General features: G+C 36.7%; 1 protein-coding gene across 1 annotated transcript in view; it reads left to right on the top strand.

The window, feature by feature from the left end:
* The window catches only part of LOC107724206 (protein kinase C and casein kinase substrate in neurons protein 1-like), a 20,668-nt gene extending 9,880 nt beyond the window's left edge, over nucleotides 1-10,788 (top strand). The window contains exons 3-9 of the mRNA XM_016533040.1: nucleotides 3,674-3,922; nucleotides 4,859-5,029; nucleotides 5,899-6,074; nucleotides 6,310-6,430; nucleotides 6,705-6,820; nucleotides 9,171-9,367; nucleotides 9,535-10,788. Of these exons, the coding sequence (XP_016388526.1) occupies nucleotides 3,674-3,922; nucleotides 4,859-5,029; nucleotides 5,899-6,074; nucleotides 6,310-6,430; nucleotides 6,705-6,820; nucleotides 9,171-9,367; nucleotides 9,535-9,644 (1,140 nt within the window). The 3' untranslated portion in view covers nucleotides 9,645-10,788. The remainder of the gene's footprint in view (nucleotides 1-3,673; nucleotides 3,923-4,858; nucleotides 5,030-5,898; nucleotides 6,075-6,309; nucleotides 6,431-6,704; nucleotides 6,821-9,170; nucleotides 9,368-9,534) is intronic.
* The last annotated feature ends 211 nt before the right edge of the window (nucleotides 10,789-10,999 follow it).

The raw sequence follows: 10,999 nt of genomic DNA, 5'->3' as shown, positions 1-10,999 counted from the left end.
ATATTTGTACATTTTTAAAGGTTCTTTTTTTAACGTTAGTAAACTATGAAATAACTTTAATGATCAATATAATAATTAATATTAATATGTTTATTCATTTACAAAGTATGGTTCAGTACTGCTACTGCTTTTTTAAAAATAGTAAAGCTCTGTTTTAGTTTTCGTTTACCATTTTAAAAACTGTCGGTTGATTAATCGGTATCGGCCAGTGTGGTCCAACCTAGCTATCGGTATCGGTAAAATCCACTATCGGTCGACCTCTAATAGGTAGGTAACCAGAATACAGTGTGTGTTAATTTGACACATTTGTTCAAATGAAAGCAAATTAATGTTTTAATTTGACGAAGTTCAAATTAATGCAGCCATCATAGAGATATATTAAATGAAATAGAATTCAGCCACAAGTATGCTAACTCCCAGAGTGCAGCAGAAATAAATAATGCAGTTGCTTTGCTATTTTCTGACTTGGTTTGACATTTCTGTTGTCAGTATTAGGAGTCTTTTATGTAATGTTCATTGTTGAAATGTACCATAGCTGTGTTTTGGATGCTGAATGTTGACACAATTAAGGTCACTTGCAAGATATTGTCACACTTTTGGGGGATTATATCAATGCCAATAATAGTGTGATGTACAGTTAAAACAATAGTATGATTTTTATGACACGGGTTTTTATGCTATAACTTTATATTACTACAGTAGACATGGATTAGCTAATAATCTAGTTTGAATACAGATTATTTAAAAAAAGCAACTTATTCATATTAGGACACTTAATGCCCATCCTTTGAAAGCACATTTAACTGTGATTTATTATAACAAGAGAACTGGAAGGAAGAGATTTATTATACATTAATATATAAAATGTTTCAAGTACAAAAGGAACATTAATTGCCGTAACAGTGAATTAATGCGTAAAACAAAACCATTTAGGCAAACATCAATGTACTAAGTTATTTTCTTAGATGATAATTAAGTTAGATTGATGATTTAACAACATTCTGACTTTTAAAAAGGAATGAGTGAAACTAAAGAGGAAGATAACTGACAGAAGTTTGGGGATATTACAAGATTGTTCTGCCTCATAAACTCAAAATGTTCACTCATACAAATAAGTTAAAATCTTAAGATTGAGTAACAAAGGCAAAGTACACAAATAGTACTAATGACCAGAATTTTACAATCAAGTTCAATGAATTGTTGAACATTAAATAAAGTTAACAGTTACATTACACAGTGAGCTAACGTGACTTGAGCTAACTGTAGCTAACCCTGCACCTTGAGCAATATATGTCAATATTTTTCAGCATTTTGACAATATTCAGTCAGTTAAAAGGCATTCAAATAACCGGTGTTGTTTATAAAATCCAGCTGACATAACTGCAGTGAGGCTGCAATGACACATTGTGTTTTTCATCCCTTTAAACCCATCTCTTTAAAACTCAAAGCTTCACTGAGCTTTCCTGGATGTGTGTGTGTGTGTGTGTGTGAATGGGAGAAGGTCACTGGCGTGTGTTCAAACACACACGCTCATAGCCAACTGTTGAAATTCAAGGTTATGGCAAGTCGAATAAAGAGCCAACTTTAAACCAGGTTCTTAACGCTTGAATTTCAAATTGTGGGAGTCTTTCAGATTCGATCTCTGCAGAATGGTTAACAAATGCTAGCTTTGTTAAGATTTTATCGCACCCTCATTTCGCTGTGTGTGATTCCGTATGCCGTTAGCATCCCATATGCACAATTACAAAACACTGATGGGTTTTCAAATAGTTTTCCTGAACAGTTCTTTCCACCATTGGTTAGAAAATCATGTAGCCCCGCCCCCAAATTCACCCCACTGGTTGAGCCATTGTTGCTGGGCGGAATGTTTAAACAAACAGCAATGTTTTGCTAGCTCCACCAAAGTCCCTTTAAGGCAAGTCATGTCACTCGGACGGCCATCTTTGAAACGCCTCTCGGGCATGCAAGTGCAGCTCCTATCTCTTTGAATGGGGAAACATCAAAATCTCCAAAACTGTTCACCAAGCTTAAGATTCAATTTCATATTTGAAATCAGGGGCGTAAATTTCGTCTAACAGTTGGGGGGGACAATAAACTTAAAATTTTTCAAGAGCAATTTTTGAAGGGGATATATATAAATAATACAGCTAAAATTGTACATATAAGGATATGTATACACAGAGGAAAGCCTTACTACTGTAGCGAATCAGCTCATGGGGAAATATGAATAATTAATCATAACTAGTTATAATTAATTACAAATATTTAGATCCGCTGTAGATATTTACTTGACCTCTCAGGGTCAACTGTCTGTCAATTCTAAGAACGTTAATTTCCTGGTTAAGGGAAATAACTTTCTTACTGTACAATTCTACAAAGAGCTTGTAGCATAAATCTGCATGATTAAGTGACTCCAGTTATGAGCAAACAATGAACAACGTCAAGTGTGATACAAGTAAGGCTTTATTAACTACATAAACACTTAAACTAGTCTAACATACACATAAACACTTAAACTGGTCTAACATACAAATACACACTTAAACTGGTCTAACATACACATAAACACACACACACACACACACATACAGTTGGTATAGGAAAGGGTTAAAAGCTTAACGCAGTAAAGAGAAGAGAAATAAGAATATGAAATTATGGAACCATTTGCATATTCAGCAGATTTACAGCCTGAAGGGAACATCAAATTCTTAGTTCAAACACACCTTTGTAAAAAGGTGCAAATGATACCTAATGTATCAATTAATAAGACTAAGTTTGAATACTTGCACGTCTCATCTGTCTGAAAGAGAGGTTTGATGTAATGCTCCAGGAGCACATGGACACAAAGCTGTGGCAGTCATTGCGTAACTTCACATGCACAAGAATGAGTCCCTTCCCCCTCTTATCACCCGCACTCATTCCTCTCCACTTTCTTATGCCACCTGCAGGCACCAGAGAGAAGGGAACACTATAGGGTCTTCCTAAATGAATAACCACAAGTATTTTGAAGACAAATTATATTATATTATATTATATTATATTATATTATTCAGTTATTATTTTGTCCTGTGAAATATATGTATATACTACTGTTCAAGTTTGGGGTCAGTTTTTTTTTTTTTCCAGAAAGGGCAAACTGATCAAAAGTCATAGTAAAAACATTTATAATGTTACAGAAGATTTCTATTTCAAATAAATGCTGTTCTTCTGAACTTTCTAACAATACTGAAAATATCTATCACAGTTTCCACAAAAATATTCAGCAACACAACTGTCTTCAACATTGATAATAATAATAGCCTACATTTTTCTTGTGCGGCAAAACAGCATATTATTATGATTTCTGAAAGATCATGTGACACTGAAGACTGGAGTAATGATGCTGAAAATTCAGCTTTGATCACAGCAATAAATTACATTTGAAAACATAGAAAACTGTTATGTTAAGTTGTAATAATATTTCACAGGCTACTGTTTACTGTAGTTATCATCAAGTGAGTGTATGTACGTATCTGTTCTGTCAAATAGCTTCAACACAGTAGTACTAAATGCAATTTTCAGAGTATCATCTTGCAGATTCTACATGGGTTATGTAAACCTTTGAGCAGAATTGCATATCAAGTTATATGTAATATGATGTGTTGTGTGATGTGATTTCTTCCACTTCGCTTAGGTGGGAAATTATAAGCGTGCTGTCAAGAGAATTGACGACGGCCATCGACTCTGCAATGATCTTATGAACTGCCTTCAGGAACGGGCCAAGATCGAGAAGTCCTACAGCCAGCAGCTCACCGAATGGTCCAAAAGGTGGAGGCAACTGATTGAGAAAGGTCAGTCAGAGAAATCTACAGCTTCTTTCTTCATCCTCTCAAGATTTTTGAAGCAGCTATTTTACATTTCCAGAACTGTTATGGGAAAAAAGGCATAAATCGTGCCAATAAAGCAGTCGTCTCGGTATCTTCTGTGCGTTTGTCTGGTTTGTATACCTAAAACCCTCTTAGCTGTTATAAATTCACTGTAAACCACGGCTTCTTGGGGCTTATTGCTTTATTAACATACCTTAATGGCATTATTTCATTAATATGCATATACATTATGCATATAAATAATTTAAATGCATGTTAAATATGCATGCATTCTGAAATACAGCTGATGTGTTATGCTTACAAGATGTTTATAGCAATAGTACTCAAACATGATCTTTCATTATTTACTCACTCTTTCCAACCCCATATGACATTCTCTCTTCTGTGGAAAAAAAGGAGAGCTAATAAAACTCGAAAGAAAAAACTTAAAAGAAAAAGCACAAATCAGCACGATACCATATTCACTATATTCCATGTCTTCTGAAGTCATATGTGATAGATGTGTATGAGAAAGACTCAAATTTCATTATTCACTAACCCAGATTTCAAATGTAATAATTCACTGGTCATCTTCCTCCTCATCGAGCTGTTAACTGCTGCAATTGGATTATTGAATCTAGTTATGACATTTAGATTATTTGTGAACAAATCATCCAGACCAGTGTTGTGAACTGGATCAACTGATTAATTGAAAAGATTAAACTCAAAATAACTTTTTTTTTTTCTCTCAAACATTACAACTTGAACATAAACATGTAATGGAGAGCTATAGGCTAGATGTTCCTCACACAAAACTGTTATGTGTTGTTTTTAGAAGATTTGGTATATAGCGCATAGATTCAGATGGTCTACTTTTATGATACATTTATACATCATTTTTGCATTTAAAGCCTGGAAGAGCATTGTACTGTCCTCAACTTTTCTCACAATTTCAGTCAGTTTACCGAACCATTCTCTAAGCTCCATCCATTCAGTTGTAGTATGGCGTTTAGTTTAAAGTGTGGCATTTCTGGCTACAGATGGAGACGGCGAAGAAGAACTATCACATGGCATGTAAAGAGGAGAAACTGGCTGCAGCCCGTGAGGCAGATGCATCTGCCACTCCTGACCAGCAGAAGAAACTCCACGAGAAGACAGAGAAATGCAAACAGGACGTGCAGAAGGTGCGAGAAATGAAGAAAAAATATGGTGTTGTGGTGTTATGGTCATCGAATGTGAATTCGAATTTTGTCTTAGTATCTTATATCGCTCTTACAACTATGAGCCATTAAAACGAGCGAGGACTTTTATGTGAAGTGTTATTACATTTAAAGATATAACAATCCCTCTCTCCCTCTATTGAACACATTACTCTGTTGAATTATTACATTACAGTCCTGGAGGATGAAAGTCGGAAATATAATGGTCTTGAATTATTAATGTGTTGATACATGAAGACTTTTTAAAAATAGATTTTGATGAGGCTTGTAAGCACAGAAATGGCATATTCAGAGCTACGTTCGTGCAACTTAGCTTTGTAGTTTTTCTATATGTAATATATGTGACCCTGGAGCACAAAAGCAGTTTGTGTAAAAGCTGGAGTCTTAAGTCGCTGGGGTATATTTGTAGCAACAACCAAAAATGCATTGTATGGGTCAAAATTATCAAATTTTCCTTTATGCCAAAAATCATTAGGATATTAAGTAAAGATCATGTTCCATGAAGATATTTTGTAAATCTCCTACCGTAAATATATCAAAACTTCATTTTTGATTAGTAATATGCATTGCTAAGAACTTCATTTGGACAACTTTAAAGGGGATTTTCTCAATATTTTGATTTTGTTGCACCCTCAGATTCCAGATTTTCAAATAGTTGTATCTCGGCCAGATATTATCCTATCATAACAAACCACACATCAATGGAGCGCTTATTTATTCAGCTGTCAGATGATGTATACATCTCAATTTTAAAAAAATGATCACTTAAGACTGGTTTTGTGGTCCAGGGTCACATCACATATATGGGTTATATGTGTGTGTTTGTGCTGCAGGCGAAGGAGAAGTACGAGAAGTCTCTGGATGAGTTGTCGAAGTGCACACCGCAGTACATGGAGTGCATGGAGCAGGTGTTTGACCAATGCCAGCAGCACGAGGTCAAACGACTGACCTTCCTCAAAGAGGTTCTCCTGGACATCAAACGACACCTAAACCTCACCGAGAACCAAAAGTCAGTCTAAACCCCAGAACCTGTGTGTCTGCGCTGATTCACACAGATGTTAGTGTGTGCTTGAGATATGCATAGGACATGAACATATCATTCTTTTGAGTCTTCAATTAATTGATTGATTTTTGAGTCATGATCAAAAGGTGATTAACAGTTCACTGGAGTGAAAGCACTTTTGGTCTAGTTCAGCTGTATTTGTCAGAGCTTACAGCTGAGTCTGTGTTTTTCCATGTTCTAGCTATGCGTCAGTGTACCGTGAGTTTGAACGCACCATTCTGGCTGCCAACACACAAGAGGATCTCAAGTGGTTCAGTAATAATCACGGTCCTGGCATGCATATGAACTGGCCCCAGTTGGAGGTACACAGCTTTTAATGAACAAATAAACATTTAACAGGTCTTAACAGTCTTGTGCCCTTTTCAGGTTTCTGGGTTTGTTAAAAAGGTTAGGGAGCCCAGGGCTAGTTGTCACAAGCTTTCAAATCCCAGTTAAGTCAAAGGGTTAATTGTATAAATTCCCCTTCCCTCTAGAAGTTGTTTTTCTTAAACCTAGTTTAAAACAGTTTTAAATTAATTTTCTTCCCCCCCCCAAGCTGTAATCCAAGCTATATATTTCTGAATCTGTTCTTCTCAGGAATATAATCCAGAAGCCACCAATGCTGTTGCCAAGAGAGAAAAGAAGAAGCCAGATGGAGTCGCTCCTGCTACTCCGAGCACAGAGCATGCAGGTCAAGCAGGAGACCGCGGCAGGTCAGACATCATCTCTGCCTTCCCCATTCGCTCCCAGTGTCCTTTCTTTGATCTGCAGCGCACTACGCATTTCTCTTTTTAGAGGTTGATTGCTGTCTTCTTCACTCTTTAAAAAAATTTTTGGTAACACTTTATTTCGATAGTCCACTTTAGACATTCATTAACAGTAAGTAACTTTGCAACTACATGTCAACTACAGTTAGTAGAGTATTAGTAGACTGTCTGCTTAATATCTTCTAACACTTTCTTTGTCAACATTCTACTAACCCTAAACCTACCCTGTCTACTCTGAGAGTTAGTAGACATGTAGTTGCAAATGAATGAGAATTAGTTGACATGTAGTTGACATGTAGTTACAAAGTTACTTATAGTTAATAGAATGTCTAAAGTGGACTATCGAAATAAAGTGTAACCAAATTTTTTTTTGAAGTCCAATAGAGAACTCTCCTCTTATCAAGAGTTATTTCTACCTGTACAGGGTTCTTGAGTTGACTATATGGTTCTTTAAAGAATAGAAAGATGTAGATGTCCTTGGGACTGAGTGTTATAAAATATATATCTCAGGATTTTCAGTTGTTGCACAATAATCAATATCAGTACTTTGATAAGTACTCGGTACTATGTTTTTTATTTATTTATTTATTTTTTAAGATTTATTTTTTTGTGTTTTTTGCCTTTATTTGGATAGGAAAATTACAGTTTTTTTACGATTGCTATGACGATTTCTTCAATACTTTTAACAACTTTCCTAAACTCTTAATGCACCAACACACCTACAACACACAATTGGCAAAACAGTTAGTTTCATGCTCAAAATCACACATTGTAAACAAAACTCCAACACTAATTTTCAAAATACAATAATACATTAACACAATACACTACCAAAACAATGTCTCAAAATCAAATAATTATTCCAAAACACTAACACGTGTTCTCTTCCAACAGGAACATTTAGTCCAGCATTTGTAAATTTGGCAGTACAAATCCATTGTTTTGGTCTTGGTTGAGCTTGTGTCTAAGAGAAGTTCAAGCATTTTAAATTTGTGTTAACTGAATACATTTTGTGTCAAAGCAACAATAAATTTGTTAATTGTATAGCCTACACAGATGGATGTTGCACTAATTGTGTTAAAAGTTTAGGAAAATTGTTAAAAGTATTTGAAAAAACTGTCATAGCGATCGTAAAAAAACTGTAATTAACAAGAAGCTAATTAGGAGAGAGTTCGGGAAAGGTTCACGAGTCGGGACTCGAACTCGGGACACCTGAAGCGCAACGGCGCTACATGTCAGCACACTGCCACGATGCTATCGGCGCAGACAATCTCACTACTTCTGTAATGGTACTGCAATGGCTTAAAAGTCTTTTTTTCCTTCAAACAGGGGAATCAATTCCAACATTTCCAGGACTTTTAATTTGACTGGGCGGATGCATTAAAAAACATGTCAATTAAAATAAAACCATTTAATTTTATTAAAGCAATAAGCCCCAGGAAGCCGTGGTTTACAGTGGATTTATAACAGTTAAGGGGCGTTGTTAGACGCGAAGCGGAGTGCCTAAAACCCCCTTAGCTGTTATAAATTCACTGTAAACCACGGCTTCACGGGGCTTATTGCTTTTATAAAACGGTTATTCCATATATGTAGTAAGGTTTCACAGAATAAAACATAAATAAAGTGTAATGATATTAATAAAAACAGTATTCTTCCACCAAACAATGTAGTTCCCCAGAAATGGTTTTGGTTCCAACAAAGCGGTTGCCGAGCAACACACAGAAGTAAACAAAGGTGTATGTTTGTAGTGTAAGTTACAATAGCTTCGAACGTGGCTCAGCCAATCAGAATCAAGGACCGGAACTCTCCGTTTTCTAATTGTAATTTTGGCACATATTTTATGCACACCCTGTGGTAATTAAATAACAGTCAGTCAATTAATTAATATTTTTTAACATTGGCAGGGGTTACACTGGACTCTTAATCCGAAAAGACTTAATGGACAAACTAAGAAGCACCTAAAAATGACTGTAGTGTTCAAAGTATTGCTTAATTTTACATCTCCAGTGAAATCATCATGAATGTATATTGTGACTACTCAATATCATTCGGCCCCAGAGCATGCATTATTGACTGCTTGGTGATTGATTGATTGATTGATTGATTGATTGACTGACTGACTGAAATATGATGCACATACTGCAGGTGGTTTTCTGAATAGCAAGAGTTTAAAAGGTTCTGTTGGCATCTGGCTGTAAAACTGGTTCTAATCTGAAGCTTTACAAGCGCACAAACTAAGGTGTAATCGTTTGCTGTTCTTCCGTGTTAACAGCATGTGTCCCCTGTCTTTGACTAGTGTGAGCAGCTATGAAAAGAACCAGGCGTACTCCACAGAATGGTCCGATGACGAGCAGCCCACCGGGTACTCGGGGAACGAGACGAATGGCGGTGCGAACTCTTTCGAGGACGACGCGGTCAGCAGAGGAGGAGTGCGAGTGCGAGCGCTCTACGACTATGAAGGGCAAGAGCAGGATGAGCTAAGCTTCAAAGCAGGTAGAGTGCACAGCTAAATAAATGATGTTAGGTCACCACAACAGCTGGCATCATCAATATGAATAGTTTTTGCTGAAGTCTTTATACTGAGTGTCCTCCATATACCACATGATTTTTTTGACTTTACGTATGGCAGATATGTCAGTTATAATCTGCATCACTCACAGGGGATGAATTAACAAAGATCGAAGAGGAAGATGACCAGGGCTGGTGCAGAGGCCGTCTGGACAGCGGCCAGACAGGCTTATCCCCGGCCAATTACGTTGAGGAAATCTGATCACCTGACTGGAGGACAACACACCTTTGGAGGCAGCTCTGATTGTCCGATGTAACGACGTTGCAAAAATGCCAGAGACTTAACATGAACGACTTTCCCTGAAGATGTGCAATGCAGTCTTGTTTTAAAAAATCAAAAAAATCTTAGTAAAGATAGCCACACTGTATATATAGATCTTATCTGGGAGGCGGGGAAGAGCTTGCTCACTACTAATATCTATTTGCAAATATTTAAAAAGCATATACATGCATACAAACAAGCAGATATGAAGAAATAAATGACCCATCAGTTATGCAAGTGCAGGCTACACATTACTGGTGCAGATTACATGTTATTTGAAATTATATTACAGGCATTAGCATAAAATCCAACTTAACAGATATTTACGTGGCCACTCTGCTGTATTTTAGTACAAAGTTCATCTAACAGAGTCAATGTGCAATTATGGTGTACTACTCGTCCAGTGTCACGTGTTAAACAGAATATGACTCACAACGGGCTATTGGGCTTTCCTCTTTCTCACCATCAGTCCATGCCTCGTTGCGCTGATTATTATTTTAGGTATCGTTCTCTTGATGTCTGTGTCTGTATGCATAGCAGCATGTGCTATGGAGCATGTAGCCCTTGATTCCTCAGGCCATCTGTACCGTATGCAATTCCCACAGTGACCACAGAGGGCAGCAGACTCATGTCAACCTCACACCAGGAAGCGGTGGAAAATCTCTATGTTCAGAACAAAATACTACTTTAACCGTAGTATTGATAGTGCATACTATTTTTAAAGATAGTATGTGAAACAGTATGCATGTATGCAGTATGCAGTAGACCTTAGTCAGGGTGGTGCCATATTTAATTTTTGACAGGAATAAAATCGAAAATATGAGGGACTGAAGTGCAGTGTGTTCAGTGGATTGTACTGCTGTTTAAAGGGTCATGAAACCCCAGACTACTTTTCTGAGATTTTAGCAGAGGTGTTTGTGTTGCACATGATAGAAGACAATGTTAGCATCCGATCATTTTAAGTGTTGGAGAAAACTTGTTAATTTTAAGCTTTTTTGCGCTATTTTCATCTTCCGGGTTTAAAATCTACATCGTGTTCACGTCACAATTTGTGACGTGGTAAAGGACTATAGTACATCTATGATGTGTCTATTAAATTATTCATGAGACTGCGTGTTCTTATCCTATGAGAAGATGCTTCACTTAATTATTTACAACAGCATGTGTTGATTTGCTATGACAGACGCTTCAGACTGTGAGATGACATTGCGCGCATTAAAGGGATAGTTCACCCAAAAATGAAAATTTGATGTTTATCTCTGATGCACTGCAATGTCTGAACTGTCTGAACTGTC

Source organism: Sinocyclocheilus rhinocerous, unplaced genomic scaffold, assembly GCF_001515625.1.
Source record: "Sinocyclocheilus rhinocerous isolate Xijiao unplaced genomic scaffold, SAMN03320098_v1.1 scaffold815, whole genome shotgun sequence".
NCBI classification, from domain to species: domain Eukaryota; kingdom Metazoa; phylum Chordata; class Actinopteri; order Cypriniformes; family Cyprinidae; genus Sinocyclocheilus; species Sinocyclocheilus rhinocerous.
This window is presented reverse-complemented; position numbering and strand designations above follow the sequence as displayed.